At 40.1% G+C, this 20,993-nt stretch overlaps 1 protein-coding gene across 2 annotated transcripts in view; it reads left to right on the top strand.

Moving 5' to 3' along the window:
- KIFAP3 (kinesin associated protein 3) overlaps positions 1 to 20,993 on the top strand; it is a 69,535-nt gene that overhangs the window by 44,925 nt on the left and 3,617 nt on the right. For both annotated transcript variants that reach the window (XM_074876895.1, XM_074876896.1), the window contains exons 18-19: positions 498 to 687; positions 5,029 to 5,128. In XM_074876895.1, coding sequence (XP_074732996.1) covers positions 498 to 687; positions 5,029 to 5,128 — 290 coding nt within the window. The remainder of the gene's footprint in view (positions 1 to 497; positions 688 to 5,028; positions 5,129 to 20,993) is intronic.

A 20,993-nucleotide genomic window follows, 5' to 3' on the forward strand; every position in this document is an offset into this window, starting at 1 on the left:
CTTATTGGAGCTCATGAAACAAAATACAGATTTATTGGTCTTATCACAACCTTTTTCATTGTATTTCCTAGTAACTGGTTGTCCTAGTGAATGCTCATCTAATGAGGATGTATAGGGCATTTGGCCAGTGTTAGTAATTAATTGCTGAAATCCCCCTGAAAATTGACAGTAATTGGCTCTTCTCGATAACCAAACGAGGAGACTGTGATGATGGAACTTCGCTGCTCAAAGCAGAAATTTTTTCTAGATGGTGTAAAGTTACAAATCATGAAGAGAAGATTCTCCTGCTGCATGTACAAAACCAGAATAATGCCTAGTGCTTGCAAAATCATTCCCTTGTTTGCTCAAAGTACTCTGCAAACTGAACAGAGGATTTAAGTCACTGAGCTCTGAAACTTACATCTTTCACTGACATTAAATTCCGCTGCCCTTTCCTGTTAAACCACACAGCTTTGTCTGTACCTCATCCTAAAATATTGTGTGGTGATTTTTAACAGGAATATGATGAGGAATGGGCTAAAAAAATCCAGAGTGAGAAATTTCGATGGCACAACTCTCAGTGGCTGGAGATGGTGGAGAGTCGGCAGATGGATGACAGTGAGCAGTACCTGTATGGCGATGATCGTATTGAGCCCTACATCCATGAAGGGGATATTCTGGAAAGACCTGACCTCTACTACAATGCAGGTAAGGCAGCATATATTAGTATTCAGGACTGGGATTGCTACCTCTGTGTTTGGAATGGCAGCTTGACCTGGAGCTGTAGAGAGAATCTGCTGACTCAAACCAGCAGGGCAGTTACCCTTTTGTATCACTGGGAGCAGCACCGATGCATGCTAGCCAGGCTTTGGGCTTGGACTTATTAGGATGTTCGTGATGGATTGAGTACTGCATATCCATGATCTTACAAAGTGTTACAGGTCTTGAGAAATACTAATAGACCTCTCTCGGGGAGCTAATTGACCGTGATGACTGATTTCAATAAAGGTGGCCCAGCCTTGTTCTTCATGCCAATTTCTTGTGTCCATAGCTTGTTTGCTTTGCAAACACAAACCTCTTCTCATCCCTGTTAAATTCACAGCTATGGGATTTGATGCTGAATTTTGTTCTGCTTCCTGTGTGTGTTCTGTAATGGAATTTTTATTGCAGATCTTGATGAATGACTTCAGTTGAGCCACATCAGACATGTAGGTTCCTTAGCAGAGGCAATCATTCCGTGACTTTCATCTAATTTGCACGGGTTTTGCTGCTGTATATCTAGGGGAGTGTGTGAATCTCTTCTGTAAATACTTTTCTTTAGTTCCTCATATGAAAAAGTTTTATTACTTGACAATTTGAAGAAGTTGGTTAAAAAAACCCCAGAATTATTCTTGAGAAGAGTCGTGTTCTTATTCAAGACTAACCTTTAATACGTTTTTTTCTAAAGAAAAAAGATATTTCTCATCATTTTGCTTAATCCTATTAGTAGTGCAAAGTGGCACAGTTCTGGGGGATCTCAAGTGGAATCTGCTCTGTGTCTGCTTCCGTAAAGATTTTGTAGTTCCTAAGAAAATAGAAGTTGCCATACTGGATTAAGACACTGATGTATCTAACCCAGTATTGCCAGCTGTTTCAGAGGAAGGGTCAAAAAACTCTGCAGGAGACAATCATGAAATAATTTGCCCACCGGATAAATGTCTTCATAACTTCTCATAACTAGGAGTTGGCTTATGCTCTCAAACTTGTGGTTTTATATCCTTTTCAAACTCCTGGATGACTGTGTGCGCATGGATTTTTTTTATTTTTTTAATTGCTGGGTTTGAGTCTGTGGTTTTTTATTTTCCACATAAGTGTCCAGTCCTTTGCTATGAAGCATGAGTCACAAAACTCTATGACTCTGTATGAATTTGCAGGAATAGTAATAAGAAAAACAAAACCACTAAAACCCATAAGCTTTACTTGTAGTTGCTGTGAGAAAATAATTGTGCAAGATCTCCAAGTAGCATTTACAAAATTATTCTCAAAGGATATCAGAACTTAATGATTCTTTCTCTTCTACTTTTGATTACATGACAGTCATAGCAGCTTGCCTTTTTAGTGGTATGTTTTTTCCCTTTTGAATTCTGTAGCTTTATCTTGGTCTAGTAGACCTACAAGTTTAGCAGTGTGAGCCATGTGTTGTACAGTACCAGTGTCTTTTATTACATCAAGTCTCCTTCAGGCTTCCTAAGTTAAAGATGTGCCAGCATGCCTGTTGTAGTCTCCCCTTTACAGGTCTTAATAATAACCCTTTGCTTATTTCATAGGGCTATTTCTTTTCCCAATAGTGTGAGCTAGAGATGGAGTGGCACCAGTAACACTGAATTTCCTGGCTTTTAATCATTTATGTTACAGGCTCAATGTTATTTGAACAAAGATTTTTGTGTTGGAATTGATATTTGACCGGGAAGGAGAGGCAGATTTCCAATGATATGTTCTGCAGATGTTTGAAAAGTGCTTTTGTTTTTAAAGGTATAAGAGTAGGTGATGATATTCAAACTACAGATTCACTTCTCGGGTTCCTTCTGACAAGTGCCAGTAATGGTGTGCTTCTGAAGTCTGCTAGATTTATACTTTTGAGACGTGGCCAGAGGGGACATAATATTCCTTTGAAAAGGCTACGGATTATTGTACCAATTGGAGAAGGCATTTGGGTTTCTGAAGGACAGAGCATTACTTAGTCAAAAAATAACAAAAGTACAAATCTTTGTGCAGTCAGAAATTAAATGCTTGTATTTCAATTTGATAATTTTAGAAATATCCTGCGCTGATGGCTGATCCTCACTACAGTTCCCCCCTCAGCCATAATAGTTCTTGAATTCACTGATGGCAAGATGAGTTCCTTATTGCAATGATATACCAACATCTCTTTTGCATAGTAATTTAAACCTACATGAAAAACTTATGAAGGTAACTTCAGAGATTCTACTGAACTCGGTGTCTCTCTTGCTCTGAAAATACATAACCCTAATTTATCTTGAAATGTACATAACAACAGATGTCCTTTAACTGTATAATCATATTACATGCAGCTGATGCTATCCATGTGCTTTCATTTTCCTATAAATTAATGTGAGCCATAAGTCCGTGTGTTATGGTTTGAATGTTAGCACTCTTGATTGAAGACACTTTAAGTAGTGGTAGCTCTAGCCTCAGAGTTAAAATATAGTGCTTGCTTTATTAATATAAAGATAGATGTTGATTTTAACTCTTTCTGCTTTCAAATAAGTTTTAACCGAACCGGATGTTTAAAATACAGAGTCACTTAAACTGGTTTTCATCTGAAGTACTGCGGGTATAAAAGTGCTCATGCTCCCCCTCGTTTCTGTGAAAAATACAGAATAATTGGTGAGATAGGCACAAGTGTTAATAATAGCCATTTCAACTTTCCTTGCTCTTCTTCGGTCATTTTACATCCATATGGTATCACAGGGCACTTGTGTCTTGCTGAGCGTGCTGAAAGACAGTAATATTGATCTGTGCCAGGTTACTTGCTTGTCAAGTAATACTCTTTCACATACTGTATACACATGTATACAATTAGAATATAGCCAGGTACAGCTATCTTATGCTGCTAAAATGTAGTCTGATCGTGGCTAGCATTTTTCATTTACAATCTGTTGCGTTGTATTCAGTCACTTTCCCATGAGGTATTATCTTCTAAATGAATCTCTGTAGCACCTCATCAAATGTCTGTTAGAAATCTAGATGTGTCAATTCTATTCCTTTTATCATTTGTCACTATATTATCTTCAAAAAACATCAGGTAAATTCATAAAGCACAGGGAGATTTGTTTGAATGCCTGAGTCGTCATCTCTAAGCCCTTGTGTCTGTAAGTAACTTTCCACTGCTTCCTGCACAGGCAGTTTTAGTAGTTTTGAAACCACAGAGGTTAAGCTAAGTGGCCTGTGACTCCCTGGATCTTATCTCTCTTTCTTTAAAGTGGAATGGCATTTGTAACTTCCTAGTCATTAGGAATCTCTCTCTCCCCTCTGCTGAACTACTGAAGTATCAGTCTGAATGTACCTGTTTCTATCTTGTTTTTATTGGATGCTTTCTGCACTACAAGTCTGGGATCGTTTGCATACAGTAATGGAGATGAACTGATGTAGGGTCTGTTTTAATGAAATAGCTCATTTTATCTGATTAGAGCCTAAGACTAATTAACAAGCAAGAACTGTGCCCTTAATATTAACAAGAAATGTGTTTTGTGAATGAGAACAAGAAAGAGTTAAGCTGGCCTCTCATTCAGCTGGGATCAGTTCACTGACTTTACTTCAAAGACGCTCTGGATTTACACTGATGTAACAGAGGGAAAATGTTACTCCCTGATTTTCTTCTCTTCCTTACAAAGCAAGTAGAGACTGTGAAGCCTTTAAGGGTACTACTGGCTTTACAAATGTCTGCATCTTCATATGCCAGTGTTTGAATATAAAGGAAGTAGAAGAAAACGTAATCTGTGATGTTGTTGAGAGGATATCATTTGGAAAGACCACCCTTCTAGGAAATAGCTAGAAGACATTAAAATACGGGGGAGATGAAATAAATTTGAAGTTGCTTTCCTGTTTTTTTCTTAATCAGTTTTAAGAGACACAGTGGTGAAGGGTAGAGTCTGAACAATTAAAACCTTTGCTGCTTTTCTACTTTCATGCTGCTGGCCCAGATTAATGTTTGACCCTTCTCATTACTTCTTCTCCTGGCTCACTTTTGTGATGGGGCAGACAAGATAGGTCTTGATATAATCTTTACAGGCCTGAGTAAGAAGGGGTAGGAGAGTGTTTCTTAGTACAGCTTTTTTCAGGGCAGTATGCTGAGCTACTTGGAGTCCCAGTAAAGTTTTTTTGTAATTGAAGTTGCTGTTTTTCAGTATTACTGTGGCTTGACATTCCTCCCAGAAATATTGCAAGTTGCTAATGAATTCCTAAGACAAACCAGCACAGGTTGTGTTGCCCACTTGCCTGGAAGTCATGCTGCTTCATACAGTCACTGAAACTTTCTTGTTTTTATAGATGGCCTGATAGCCCCTGATGGAGCAGTGAGCCCGGATTTCTTCGGTGACTACCATCTTCAGAATGGAGACCTTGTTGGGCAGCATCCCTTCTCTAGCAGGTAAATTGCCGTTTGTAAAGAATGCATGTAATCCAACAATGGCTATTCAAATGTCTTTATATGGCTTCATTTGTGGTGTTCAACAATTTCTGCCCTCATAGCAGTGGGAATGGCTTACACTGAAAAAGCGGTTCTAGTCTGTCCTTCTGAATGACACATTTCTTTTAACATATTAACATGTGTTGTAACACATCATAGCGATCCCAAAGCCTGTAGAATAGAAAAGTAAAACTGGAACACACAACTATGTTATGACAATTACTCAAATACTATTCAGACGTTGTTGGGAAATATCTAAGGAGAGGCATGAGATGCTGATTACCCAGAAAACTTCTGTTTCCAATATTCTTAAACTGTTAAAAACAAGTTTCTCACCTGCCGAAACTCTTTCTGTGGGTTTGTTTTTTTGTTTTTGTGTTTTTTCTCTGAATTTAAGTCTTCCCAAGGTATTCTCAGATTACTGATGGAACTTACTTTGATAATTTACTACATGAGCAAAAGATGCCAGCTTGACTTTTGGGAGATGTTTCTCTGAATTCTCCCTCTGGTCAATGACCTCTCCTTCTCTGAATGTTAGTAAGCTGTTCCAGTTTGAATTTCTGAGTAGACTTCTCCCATGAGTTCAACACAGAAAAGACTCGTTTCAAATAATGTAACCTTCATAGATCCTGTATCAGTTAAGAAATGCCTGTTATAGAGCATGAATTATGTGCAGTCATTAACAGGAAATATTTCAAATGCATTACAGTCAAGATACAGAGTTCACTTTAACAGGATGCTATCTGGACATGTCCAGCCCTGTGGTTGAGCTTGTTTCTTTCCAGTGGAAGAAGGTTATTTTTCACCACTTAGAACTTTAGTCATCGCTTGTAAAATGTGAGTAATTCCCAGTATATACAGTTGAAGCAAAAAAGATTATTTTTTTTCTCCCTTACTTTGGCTTCTTGTAATTGTTAAAGGGCAGTGGATGGTTACACTTGTTTGTTTCTTCTACCTCTGATGCACCAGAAAGCTGAACATTCAGCAAAGGTGGGATAGTGGTAACATTTTTAAGAACAAATTAAAATAACTAAAATGGTCAAATCAGGAAAAAAAAGTAGGACTTAAGAGATGGATCCTCTTAAAAAAAGGAAGTGTTTATACTCAGTGAGGGTCAAATTCAGACTAGCGTGTAGCCCTTTGTTTCAGAGCATGCAGGTGATAGAGAAACTGAGGGAACTGAGCTATATGCTACTCCTGGAGTCTCACTATGCGACTTACCATTTTAACTCTAAAATAGAGACGCAACCCAGGAGATGACAGGTTTCTGTATTAACCAGAACACTGTATGGGTATGTGGTGCCCCCCTGGAGGTGCGGGGAAAGGTGTGTAGGGTGAAGCTTTGCAGACTCCTTTGTTTCCAGTAAACTTAGATATAGCCCCAGTCAAAGTGCTATTGTTTTAACAGAAAACTTTCAGCTGGGAAAAAAAAAAACCAAAACAACAACAACTTGAGTGTCCTTGAGTAAAAGTTAAAGTAGATGACTCAACCTTAAATTTCAATCCCTTATCAGGGAGCTACATTAATAAGCTGCTTTTTAATCTGATTGTATTCCAACTAAAATGAGTAGCAAAATACATCTGGTGTATACCTAATTAAATTAAGTATTTGTAGAATTTTCTTGTAACGTTTCAGGGCATTTTAGAGACTCACCTCAAGAAAGAAAACAGAAAAACTGCAGTTTGGCGAATGACAAACTTGGTAATTGCCATTGATGATGGCATCTGTAAATTTCTCGTTAGAATTCTGTATTCTAGGAAGACTTTTTTCGATATGATTGCTCTGTGGATTTATCTGCAGTCCAGACACACAGTCTAATTGGAAACAGTGTGGACTGCTGCAAATGTTCTATCCTATTTGTAACAGAGCAGGACTGAATTGTTTGATAGAATAGATACTGGCAGTCGAACGGCGAATCCTAGTTTTCAGATGTGTGTCATTACCGTTTTGAACTTCTTGGCGCCAGAAGCCAGGATTTCCTGATGCTTAGAGCTAATGTAAAATGCATTAGTGCTCCAAGGCATGAGCCATGGAATTGCCAGTCCCATGAGTTGGAGAGTCAGACCCTCCCTTTTCCCAAATTTGAATTGGTGTTGGAAGGTAAAACCATACGTGCTAGAGAGCCTAATTAAAAATAATAGCAGCAAGTCAAGGCTCTTTTTATGTGTTATATAGTGTACATTTCATCCATACCAAAACATAATTCTAGGGTATTTTTATGCTTACAGTTTAAAGCTAACAAGAACCTTATGTCAAGGATTTATTTTTAACCAGTTCCAGCTTTTAATAAATCAAGATTTTTGTTATAAAAATGGTTCATTTTTCTATTATTAATATTGGAATATGTTTTCAGAAACTTTTTTTAAAGAAAGCTGAGTTATGATTTGCATAGACAACTAGCAAGTCAGTTAATAGTAACATTTTTTGTGAGTTCGAAGAGAGATGGCCTAATAATGAGTAGATGCATATTTTGGGTCTTCTCATTTGTTACACTTTTCTACTTGTTGTGCCTGTGTCTCCTGGTCTCGGCCTTTTATATAAGGCTTTTTAATTCTGTAACAGAAACAGTTGTTTTCTAAGCAATGGGGTGAGTTCTGAAGGAGTCTTTCCAACATTTAAGACCACCCTGTGAAATTTGAGGTAGGTGACAACCATGAGCTGACTTCTTGCTACTCAACTTTGAACAGTCTAATCCTTTCTTTTCCTTTCTGCTTTCCTATGAGGAAGCCTTAGGAAATGTTGCCTCTTTAATTTCTGAGGTTAGTTCCTATCCTTGCATTGTGCTCAGACTGAATCAGGACTTCTCCTTGCCTCCAGGAGAGCCTAACAAGTCAGCCAGAAATACTAACTTTTTTGAGTGCCTGCATGTCACTGAGGAGCTGAGCTAGTGTTGAACCAGTGTTGGTGTCCCCAGTGCATTACTGGGCCTTAAATGTGTTTTGATCACCAACCTCACTTTTTGAAGCCATAGAAATGGGTCTATGAGAAGAGATTTTCAAGGACCTCAACCAAACTCAAGTTGCCTTGAAGATTTTCTGTGTAAGCCATATTTAATAATGCCCGTGCAAGGGAGCTCAGTCCACACCAGTTGCCATATATCAGATTGTTACACCAGTTACACTGTATTGAGCAGATATGGAAAACCATGTGCTTGCTCGGTTGTAGGATGCTCGTTCTAGCAGAGGTCCAAGGGCAGCCTCTGCCATTACAGTTCCACCATGTTATTTTCAGGAAAATTCAGGGGAATTGGAGCAGCAGCTGTATCCAGATGTGCAATCAATGAAGTGGTTGGCTTCCCTGTAACCCAGCAGGGATATCGCAACCTTCTCCTGTGGAGTCCCTGTCCCAGAAGACACTGGACCTACATACCTAGACCTGCTGCTCAGTCTTAGGTGGGCAGGGAAGTCCTTTTTTGAAGTCAAGAGTGAAACAGGAGTTTTAAAAAGTTAAGGTATTTATAGGAGTCTGCACTCACTGGGTTAGCACATAGGGGGCTTTTTCCCCCATAATTTTTTAAGAGGGAAACATGAAGTAATAGTATTAGCAGTAAGAACATGTATAGATCTGGTGAATTAGGTGGAGTATCTTAGGGGCTGCATTTTTCAAAGACGTTGCCTTCCCTTCACAGGGTTTCTTGGGCTTTCCTTTGAAACCTGGAGTACTGACTACTGTCCAGAGTTGAGCATGCTGCCTTGCATGATCAATTCCTGCATCATGAAGTGCAGAACAACTTTGAAGGGAATTGTAAAAGTATCTAGTCCTAAATTCAGTTTGTAGATTTGCTTGTATGCTTGCTATTCTGGACATACCCTGAAGCAAGCAGGGATAATTGTTGCTTCTGGTACTTGTCAGCATAAAGGAAAAGTAGCACATAAATGAAGATCTGGAAAGTTGCCATTTTTCTAATACTGCCACCCTCACTTTAGGGGGGACCCAAGGCATTGTTAGAACTAGAAATGTTTTGTTTCTGGTTATCTAGCTTGTGTGTTTTGCAGCTTTAGTTTACAGCTCTTATTTCTGAACTATATTCTTAGTGGAGTTGTACTATTGTGTGTGATGTCTATAAGTAGAATTATTTCAGAATATGATGTACACAGAAGCGGTGATAAAATATATAAACAGTATCTCTTGTATTTCTCAAAGGTTTGGAGCAGAATGCAAACAGATCGTAAGGTATGTTTTCCATTCAGCAGAAAATACATGGCTGAGGAGGTTGTTTTGACAGCTTGTATCCAGGTTTTTTTCATTGGCTAGGAAAAGACTTTTGTGATTAGATTACCAGCTTTGAATCATCTTACTGTCTTTCAGAAGCAGATGGACGTTAGGCATAGATTTGAAATTTTCATCTGTTATTAAAATCTGTATTCAAGGTTCCTGGTTCTGATATCTCTTAATATAGAGTGAAAGTTTTATGATTGTAGCAAACAAAAAAAAAAAATCCCTCACCTTTTGGCAGATGTGATGACAGCTTAGTGTCTGAGCTGCAAGGGATAAAGACCAGCTGAAAGACTTCTTCAAGAATCTGTGGTCATTTATCAAATTTTAATCACCTTCCAGAGACTAATTACTTTCTTAAGACACAAACATAATAGTGATGGCTACATATGTTATAATAGAAACATCCACAGTATTTTCCTTACCCTTTGGGGAAGAGAGCACTTTTTAACCTTTCCCAGCTATAACTAGATAATGGTATAAACTTTTAAGTGCAAAAGCCTATTTTTGTTAATATCTTCATCAGAGTTCCCAAATCCTCTCTGTCTGTAGCTTTAGAAAGATTAATAGTTAGGAATGCTGGAGCTAGCCAAAACTTTTTTTTTCTTCCTGAGGAAGTTTTCTCCAGTACAGCATCCTTTAACCTCGTTATAAAACGTAGCAGAGCTGCCATTGCACAGTCTTCGTTTTCACTAAGACAAGGCGTTTCTGTGTGTGCACTCACATCTCCTCTCAACAGAGATCTGACTGAAGCCTCTTCCCAGGAAGCACTGAGGTTTGGCATGTCAAACAAAACCAGTTTTATGGGGTGACTGTGTGTCCTTGATGGAACATCTTTCCTCTTGTCTGGGTTTACAGCCTAAAACTGTAGCTGCATTTCTTTTTTGCCATGGCAGATCATTGTGATATTTTGTGAGCTAAGTATATGGAGCCAGGACCATGCAGGCTGCTCTGCATTGACTTCAGTTAAGCTGTGTCTGTTGTTGGCGAGTATAGGCATACATAAGCAAGCTGTTGTGGCTTGAGTTGACAGAAACTGCAGTGATCTGGGCTTCAGTAACTGAATACATGGCTGTAGGTCCTGGTGGGAGCACAGGGAGGACTGTTACTGTGACTTAGCTTATCTCTAGCTAAGCTACCCACATGTGATATCTGCATGTGCTAGAAGTCCCCATTGAATGCCGAGAATAGTCATATCCACAGGCTTTTTTTGTTTGGGTACCCTGATGAAAATCAGACGTGAATTTTCATGGGGGAGAGACCTTAGTCTGTAGCCTTCCATTCCTGTTGGCTCCTGCAATGTGGTGGGAACTCCCAGTCGTGAGTCACAGCTGAATAGCTCCTGTGCAGGTCAGGTACAGGAACTGCATCAGGTGCTGGCAAATGTGCACTTTGTGAACATTTATCAAAATGTTTTTAAATGGTTGTACCTGTAACTCATATCCTCCATCGACATTTATAGCAATCTTGTAATAGATCCTCATCTTCAATTAGATTAGCTAAAAACAGTCACATGTTGTAGTTCTCTAGCATTGAGGTTAGGATTTCATCTCTTCCCTGCTGTAGTCTCTAAACCCTACAGGATACATTGCTGATACAAAGAATCTTCTTCCTAAGGAAAGGACTGAAAGAGTTGGTCACCCTACTGTGGAGTATTTCTCACCCGTGTTGTATTTTCAGTAATGTGCACAGTTTATTTAGAAGTTTGAATATTCCCTTCCCAGCCTTTCAGCAGCTAAGTGCCATCCTGCAGGCTATCTGTAGTGGTGAAAAGCTAATACCTTAGTGCACAGTAAAAGTGAGATGCCTCAGGCAAGGCTGTAGAGCCATCAGTGGCAGAAGAAACTTTGTTTCACGGTTCCTGGAAAGATTAGCTTAGATAGAAAACATGTTCTTGTGTGGGGTCTGTGCTACAGTAGAATTGGAAGTATCCACATCTCTCCTTCCTCATCGTTTGAATAGAGGCAGTCATGTTTTCCTGTCTTGGAGGTGGACATACAGTGAGTATAAAATCTTTTAATTAATGGAAAGAAAAGCTAATAATGTAAATTATTATTACAACGTAATTCTACTTTCAAACATTTTACCATAGTGATAGTTCCGTACATTACTTTCTTTTCCATACTTAAACTTCATTTTAAAAACACCAACAACCCTTTTTTGCCTTTGCAGTATGTCCAGCAGAGTTGTACTCAGCTTCTACCATTTGGACACCATTTAATTTGCATTTCCCAAGAGAATTGAATTAGGTTTTATTAGTAAATTGGGCCTATAACCTTGTAGGCAGGTTTTATTAGTTTATCACACATCAGTATTAGCAAATTGTAAATCCCACTGAAACGAATTTGAAAAAGCCTTAAAGAGAAGTCCAGAACCAATGAAGTTTCTGGAGACAAATAAGGAGATTTTTGGTGGATTTTTTTTTTTAAATCCCACAAAAATATTGTTAGTGGTAGCAGAGTCATATCTTTTATTATATTGTGTTGTCCTAACTGCCTACATGTTTAGTTTTAAAGAAGTTGAACTGAATGTGGTCAGGAGGACTTTACTAAATTTCTGATATGGCTGAGCGTAACAGAGATAAAGCGCACTTCTCATTTGGACAATACATTTACTGACTATTCCTGTGAAACAGTCGGGTAAGTTTCTTTTTGTTCATCAGTGCCTATTCAGGTGGTACCTATGCTTAGAATGAAGATCTTGTATTTAAAAGATAGTAATAAGGAAGCAGGAGCCTTTTGGAGGGTTTTGATCATTGTCTGGGACAAGTTTATTGAAAGACTTCACTTGATTTCTTCAGATCCTGGATCATGGCCTAATCAAAATTCACTGTATAGTTGTTTTTCTTCAGTACTTAAATGTGGGAGTGGTGCTTCCAGAGCGTGAGTGCTTCATTGTTAAGAGCTTTTGAATGCGAGCCTGAATTTTTTTGTGTGTAGTTTATAATAATTTGTTTCTGCACCAGTACTAAACTAGAGTTATCTCTGTCTTTTCCCTGTTTTTTTAGGCAGTGGTCATATTTCCTGCTAGCTGTCACTTCATGAGTTTTTTTTCATACTGTCTTCTCAAAGTCATGTTTATAGAAATCAAGTACTGCAACTTGATCATATTATAATCCAGTTTAGGTGTCACTAATATGTATTTTACCAAATTATGCTGTTGTGATGTGGACAGTTATTGTAGCATTTTTAAAGAGCAGGAGTCTGATTATTCAAGGGGAAGAAGATTTTTCTCTGACCCATATTTATGAATGAGATTTTCCAGGGTTTGGAGATCTGTGCATACTGCACCACTAAAGGATTAGGGCCCAGCACTGCCTGTAATTTGGGAATATCCAGATGAAGACAATATTCTTCATATCCAGTATTCTACATACAGCAACTTTTTTTTATGTGCTTGGGTGCTTATTTATTATTCTTCTGTTCTTAGACTGTATCGGGACAACTTCCAAGCAGCTGCTCTTGTATCCCCCAACACGCAGATGATGTCCGCAGTGCAACACACAGTCCTTGCCCCAAAGAGGCGATAGTCAAGATGGGCAGGGAACTGAAGGCAAGAAGAGAAGTTACTTGTCCAAAGTCAGGTGCCAGAGCCTGGAGTAGAGCAGTGCTCTCCTGGCTGCTCACACAGTGCCCCAGTGACCAGACCACACCACCTCTCCAAGGTGTGTGGTCCGTAATCATGAAGGGTCATGTTACACTTGTTTCATTTACTGTAAGAGCTGTTTAATTGCTCTGAACAATTACACTAGTATTCTAAGAGATGAAATAGCTTGCTTGGGAATATTTTAAAGGTGCAGGTTTTTTCAGCAGGTCGCAGATGCTGTTTGGGAAGAGAGCACTGAGGTTTTAATGCACTTCAGCCCTTTTGGAATATAGGATGCTTGGGCCTCTTTGACTTGCAGTCACTTCTTTTACATTTTTTTTTTTAAGGTGCTTTTTATTTTACTGTATTCCACCTGCAGTTGGCCTCATTTAACCGCCATGGTTTAGGTGGCTATTAAGAATTTTAAAAGAATACCAAAATGCTGTAGCAGTTAGCTCAAGTCCTTTGGAATGTCTTACCAAAAAATCCCCCAAACCTGGGTCTGTCTCTTCTGAAATGTAACATTAATTAATTCCCACATTCTGTCTGTTGCTCTTAGTCCCTCCAGATGTGCTACTAGGAATAGACTGGCTCCCTGGTTACAAGCCATCTGGGCTCTGTAAACTGATTTGCACTTATATTAAACAATAAGTGAACAGAATGCGGAAGAGTTATTAAAGCAAATGTACATTGCTTATAAATCTCAAAGTAAAATATTAAAATGTAGTAAACGGGAATGGAATGTGCAAATGAAGACCTGCTTGTTTTTAATGAGTTTAGCTGTGACCTTCTCGATTTCAACCAAAAGAAAAGAATTTTATTTTTCTCTTTAAAAAAAAAAAAAGAAAAAGAAACTATAAAACTGCTTACAGAAGTATCTGAGACAAAAACAAGGAAATATAATGTTCTAAACTTGACTGGTCCAAACCACTCAAGCTGCTGTGACAGCTCATAAAACTGAGAGTAGTTTTTAACTGGACTCTGTTTTACATTGCCAGAGTGAATTTTCCTTGCAGGAAGTAGCCAGAAGGTTTATTTAGTTTCCAGACTGCTGCTTTGATCTTTCCATTCTGTCACTTCTCAGGTTACATAGCCCTTTTTCACTGCAGTAAATCTGCAACAGTTAATGAGAATAAAATTTCCTCCTTCTCACTGATCGCATGCTGTTAAATGCCAAACCACAGCCAGCAGCATATTTGCAGAATTCAGCTGCACTGTACAAAAACAGCACAATCAGTTTAATCTTGTTGGTTTTGTAATTCATTTTATTGAGCTTTCCTTTTTCAAGTGACCTATTTTATCAAGACAAGTGGTTTCAAGGCCAGACCTCGAAGAAAGATTTAAAACTGTAATAAAGTGAAGGGTGTTTTGTATGCTATGTATAAGCACGCTCACAGGATTCAAAATTAAACCTACAACGAGTAGTTTTAAAAAGTCCCATGTATCAGTGGGATATTTCTTATGGTTATTATCTGAACTGAACATGTGCTGCGAACAAGTCTCTAGTATAAAAATTAATGTAACATACCAAATTAATTTCTTTGCCAAATAGTTAAAATTGTTTTGATTCTAAAATTTGATTCTCTGAATCTGTTTATCAACTTCAGCCATTAAAGTATGATGACTGAGCCACCCTTTTCTCTTCCCTCTGGAAAACTAGAATATTTTTTTTAACTGTGGGATTTAAAAAAATAATAAGTTTAGAGAGTTTATTTGCCCTCTGGGTTTTGAGCTTTTTAAGTTTTATTTTTTTCGAAACTCCCTGCCCAACCTTTGGCCTGGAAACATTTTATTTTTGTTCATTTAATTAACGTTGAAATTTTTGCATAATAATGCTACTCCAAGGTATAGATATCCAAGAAAATGTTCCATGTCTGTATTTGTATCTGGCTTGTTCCCTAATATATCCAGTGTTAGCACTAAGAAAGCAAGCAGTTAGAGACAGAGATTTGCTTCCTTCTTGGTTTACACTAAAATTGTCACTGATTTGGGGTAGATTTTGACGTGATTTCACTAGGGCCCTGTGTTGATACATAAAAGTGATTGAAATCTGGATAATCATCTATGGTGGTAAAAAATATTTAAAGTTTATTCATCAGTAATAATGCTCCAACTGCATTTGCTGTGTGTGCTCAAGTGAACACTGCAAATCCCCTAGTAATGTTAACTTTCAGAAAAGACTTTGAGAGCTTTTATTGGCTGCAGCTGTAAGTCAAAGCAGAACAGATTTTTTGACTCTCCCTCCCTCCTTCCCTCCAGCATCTGTATTATCATCCACATGGAGTTGCCTGGTTCTTGGTTCTGAGCCCTGCAGACAGCACGACTATCAGCCAGTAACCTGTTGGCATGGCTTTTCTGGGTATTTGTGCACAGGAGGGAACATTTTTTCCCATTTGTATTGAAGCGTATAGCTGAGTGGCAGTGCATGGACTTGATCTTGTATAAATATTTAAAGGAATAATTCTCCAGCTAAGAGCCCTTCAATGCAGGGCACTGAAGACTTGCATTTCTGCTTCAACTGCTTAGCTCAAGAGTACATTTTGACAGTGACCCTGCTCTGTAACCTAGCACAGGAAACAAGAAACACTTTCCGTCTGGAAATGGGAAGGCTAGTGGAAGGCGTGGACCAGATCCTGAGCTGATCTAGTCAGTGACACCAGTCACCTCTATCAAGTTGCCACTTCAGGATCTTATTCTGCTCAGGCTGTTGCCTGAAGCTTCTGTACCCAACATAACACTGACATTGCTGGAGCTCAGTAGAAGAGATGCTTGAAACCTTCCCAAGCCAGACGTATCACTAATTTAAGATTAAGGCAATGTACTCTTCAAGTTATGGAGTTGACAGAAATAACTTTGGACTGTGCAAGGAGAGGGGGAGGAAAGGATGTCTTGCTTTTTATTGTCTGCTCCTCAGGGCTTTTTTATTTGTTTTTAGTTCTTAATTAATTTTTTAAAAATGGATGTATCTAATCAGTGGGTTTGGCCAGTTGTTGAGCCAAAAGCACAGGAGATGTTTCTGTTAGGCTTATAATGGGAAGGCAGAACTCTTGGTTTCTGTTCCAGCTCTGACAGTGCGCTTGACCTTTTAACGAATCCCGTACAGAATAGCTGAGAAACTCCCCATCCATGTGGCAGAGCTGTGAGCCTGGGTGAGGGAATGCGAGTGAAATTGTCCTGATGCCCTTCAAAGAAACAAGATGGCTATATGAAACAACTTGAGTTTCTTGAGTTCTTGAGTTGCTATTTTTATCCCTGGCTGTATTCTGGATTGGTTGCTTTTCTAGCAGATCAGAAATATTCTTGTTTTCCTCTTTAAGAGGTGTTACAGAATAAGCAGAAGTCTTTTCTATCTATGTCAGTCTAATTCGAGTCTTCTCATTGCTGTAGTTTGTCACTTGCTGTCTTTAATGTCTGGGGTGTTTTTTCTTTCAATACTCCAATGGGAAACTGAGGTCATGGAGAAAAGGAGCAAGTTGTCTGAGATCACACAGCAGGTAACTGACAGAGCAAGAAACTGAGCCCAAGTCCCAGGCTGCCTTCACAGAGCTGGTGTGGCAAGCTCTACAGCTTTCAAGCAAGGCTCTTGCTGAATTTGGCGAAGCAAGGTCATTTGTGCTTAGTTCAGTGCTTTCTTACTGTTCAGTTGGGAAATTTCATTTTTTTAAAAATGCTGCCTCCCCAACAGTGAATTTTGGCATGCTTATTGCTTGGTGCATAGCTGGAGCCTGACACAGAGGACGCAGGGCTCATTTCTCCTCAATTGTCAGATTTGCATTTGTTTATAATTAAATGGCAGGAACAGCAGTATTGTGCTGAGATACAACTGGGCACTAAGTCCAGAGGCAACTGGAAACTTTAAGTCATTAAGTGCACTGAAGAAAGCTGGATCACATGGAAGGAGAGACATGGTCATATCCATAAAAGCTGTATCATGATGCACAAGGGAGCTAAAGTATTATTGCACAGGTTCATTCTGACATTTTCTGTCTTTTGAGCAGATACAGTATTACTATTTAAGGAACATTAATACTCAGTGCTAATGTCGAGATGGACTTGGTATTTGACGCAGTGTGCAGGCACAGTCCCTGCCACAAAACTCCCTTCCCACTTGAGCTTGAGGGATAGAAAGCATGGGAAAAAAGCTTCACAGATAGGGGAGAAAAAGTTGGGGCCATGAGAGGCAGAATTTAAGAGACTTGTGGTTTATAGTTTAACGTCATTACCAGTAGTGGGAGAATCTACAGTTACAGGACATTATATAAAGGAACATTGTTTTTTCTAAGACGTCTCAGTTTTATGCTGTTTCTCCATAACCCATGGTTTGTACTTTGACTCTGAAGGGCAGAAAATTTATGGTCAGTGAAGCAAAACCAGAGGTAGCTGGCACGTAGAAGTAAATAGGATCATCTTCTCAATCACTAGACTCTGAGCAAGGGAAAAAGCAACCAGCCTTATGCCACTTGCTGGTGCTCTCCACTCTTTTGTGACTGGTGTTATGAAAAGGGTATCCCAGCCAGCGTTAGGTAAAGTATCAGTGGAACAGTGAGTATCAGCAGAAAGTCCAAAGAGTTTCACAGGCTTTGAGCCTTGGTTAAAGTGTGGTGCTTAGCTGGTACCTGCAAAGGATTAGCGAAATATTTCTTACCTGAAGATAATTTTAGAAGCTGAAGGTCCGTGATCATTCTCTGGAATTCAAAACCATTTCCCATCTCCTGTGCTTGGATGCACACCGAGCCTGAATCCTCACTGTACAATGGGGACAAGGCCTGGGTGCCCCAGCTCCTCCTGCCTTTCCGTACCCTGGTCTCTGTGCAGAGAGCGAGGGAGGGAGCTGCAGCATTTGCTAACTGATCTCCTAATGGCTAGCAGGACTGCAGCCTCTGCTGCATCCCCTACGTGATTATGCTGCCCTGCACTGCAATTGTGGTCTCAGACCTACAGTCTAGCACCTTTCATCAACGCTTGAAAACAAACAAAAAAAACCTACTGAGAGGAGAGAAAAAATACAGACTTTGCTGCTGGCAAACTCCTGTGTCTCTTGTTGGCAAGTATTATAAACAATAAACTGCATCTCAGTTGTACAGGTTATAATGCTGTGCTTGTCTCGAGATTAGAGACTGCTGCGCCACTCCGATGGCTTAGTTACCTCCTGAGGGAAAAGTACAGCCTTCAGTATTCATCCGAACATAACTTGTTTTGTCTGTTATACACAGGAACGTGATACAGCATTATAGATTACAGGGTTTATGGCATGAGAGTTTATAAAGGCAATATAGGATGGTAACTGTACCGTATGTTATCAACGGTGCTGTCACACATGAGTAGGTCACAGACTGGAAACGTGAGGGCTTCAAGGATGTGCTGCACAAAATTCTGAATGTCTGCCTGGGGTGAGGTGGGGGATGTTTTGAGAGTGAAGACAGTGTTTTTTAGAAACAATATAAGGTGTATAAAGGGAGATATGAACTGTACTGATGTCAGGCTTCTGAAGGATGCTCGGAAACCTTCTGGTTCAAACCCCATTGTCTTATACTCAGGAAGAGTTGTGCAAAGCTGCAGGTGTGATCAGCGGCAGCAAGAAGGTGCCACGTGTGTCAGCAGGGGCCGCATGTTTATGGCTGCAAATACACCCTCTCAGCAGCTCACTTGAGCACACGGAGAACTTTGGGTGCGATTCCTTCATTAGGATTTGGTAGGGTTGCTGATATGTTGAGAGCTATAAGTAGTGTTTGCTTGGTCTTACCAAGGTCAGGGCGCCCTAGTGAATTATAAATTTATAGGTATTTTTTAATAAAATAGTTTCTAATGAAATTATAAAACTTGTATCCCCAGTGAGTAGCTGGGAGCCTCTCAGACATGAGGCTGGTATAAGCCTTGTTGAAGCAGGGTAAGAAGGGAGGATTGATAGGGTGTTAGAACAGGTTTAGGATGAAAAAAATGGAGCTGAAATCCTGGCTCTGGTGGAAGCACCGTTATGTGTTTAGCTTGGATTTCATTTTCAGTGAGCAGTGACTTCAGGATGCTTTAATTTTGGGTTACCAACCATGAAACCGATAGGCAGAAAAGGATGAACTTTTGGTCCTAAAGTTTAAGCTCCTAAACTGATATTTCACCTTCTAAGGTGAAGACTTTTCCTGGGCCACCTTCGCCTGCACAGGCAGTCACAGTGTTTCACAGTACAGTCTGGTAGGATTCTTGCCATGCTGCTGCTTGCCTCTTCTGTGAGTGTGCTGGCCTGTTTCCCAAGCAGTGTTTCTTGCTGGGATCGCTCCGAGAGTCATGCATCCTACTGGGCGATTTCCAGTTGGACTTCAAGGGGTTAGTTTTGACCAAGAATTTCCCCACTGACCCAAGATTTGCCTTTCTGAGGCCCTGCTTATGCTGAAGGAATGAGTACCCGTTTTAGAGCAGCTTGTCAGCACCAGCACTAGTAACAGTGTGAACGCTAGTGTGGACAGGCTCAGGTGTCTATCGCATCAGGAAAACTTATGGAAAGCAGCCTTGCCTCGTGGTCAGTCTGCACCCAGGTGCTAATGAGCCCAGTTCAGACTAAGCTCAAGAATCGCTCCTCCCGTCACATGCACTCGGGAGCAGTGAAGGTACCTGAACGGGAACCCAGCAGAGGGTTGCTGGCAGAGTGCTCCCTCTCTGAGCCTGCCACGTCTTCCAGACATGCCACAAAGCCTGTCTAGTCTCTGAGGCTCTGGGTGCAGGGGGGAGTTAAGGAAAGTATTTTGTGGCCATAGTAGGATGTTGGCTGGCATTTCCTGCTGTGAGGGGGGACACGGTTGCTCTTCACATTTTAAATTATGTCAGGGCACCTAGGATCCGAGATGGGCATATTAATTTGGATGTTATGAATCAGAGTAAGTATCAATAAGCAGAGCTGTTAAGAAATCTCTCCTCACTCATGCACATCAGGAACATTTTCCTCTTCGGCATGTGTTCCCCAGCAGTACAAGCAAATTGGAAAGTTCAGCTGTCATTTGGGGAAGGTCATAGATCACACTAGCAGCCTGAGTAATCCAAGAGGTTTTAAGTATCATAGCATTTAGTTTAAAGTGAAATTTGCTCTGACAGGGGCTGGCAGACCAATAGGAAAAAGAAATATTTGTGCTTGGAGAAGTGCATGTGTAGAGACCTCGAGTATAACTGATGGCTGGAAGTGATTTCAGTCTAAAAAAAACAAATCATTAAGAGAGTGCATAGGGGTAAAATACACAGTTCATATTTTAAAGGGTCTCAAAATGAACCAGCAACTGAGGTTAGCAGTACATAGTAATTAACTGTGCTGTTCACTGTTTAACTCCATCAGCTCCAGGCATGGTGGTAAACTTTGCACAAGAAAACAGTTGTGCGTTGACGGCGTGGTTAGCAAGCACCAATCTCGCTGTGCGCACGCGCGCAATTTTGTGCGACAAAACTGCCTTAAATGACTTGCAGATTAGGGCAACAGCAGAAGTCATTTACTTGAGGAGTTTGTTGTGGTGTTGTGTGATCTGCATCCATTATACAACTACAGGCATTGCATGTGCTTCTGCTAGGTGCCTAGTTGAACAGGGCTGACTAATGGGAGGAAAAAATACCAATTTGGGGATGGGAATTGTTGCCTCAACGGCATAACTGTGCGTCCCTACTTTTTGGGAAGACAGGCTGCTTGCTGTGCTGAGCATTGACTTTCCCTGCAGATGCTGTATAATTAAGGCCAACGGCACGTTTTTCCTAGGAGCAAGTTCTGAAGTTGATGGCTGGTATAAATCTAAGAACATACGGCACAAATCATGATCTCAGGCCAGTCGTTACCCACCAAGTGTTTACAGCTGAAAAGCTACCATCTTTCCTGGCTCTACCCTCTGCTGTTCTTGGCAGAAGTGGCAAGGATTCATCAAGACTTGGTTTTTAAGCCCCTGTCTCCACCTCCGTAGGTTATGCTTGCGGAGTCACTGCCCTTGGCCTGCCAGCTTCATGAGTAAGCCAGACTTCAGTCTACGGATGCGTGTTTGCTGTTTTGTTGCCCTACCCCTC

The sequence above is a fragment of the Strix uralensis genome, chromosome 8 (genome assembly GCF_047716275.1).
Source record: "Strix uralensis isolate ZFMK-TIS-50842 chromosome 8, bStrUra1, whole genome shotgun sequence".
Lineage (NCBI taxonomy): Eukaryota > Metazoa > Chordata > Aves > Strigiformes > Strigidae > Strix > Strix uralensis.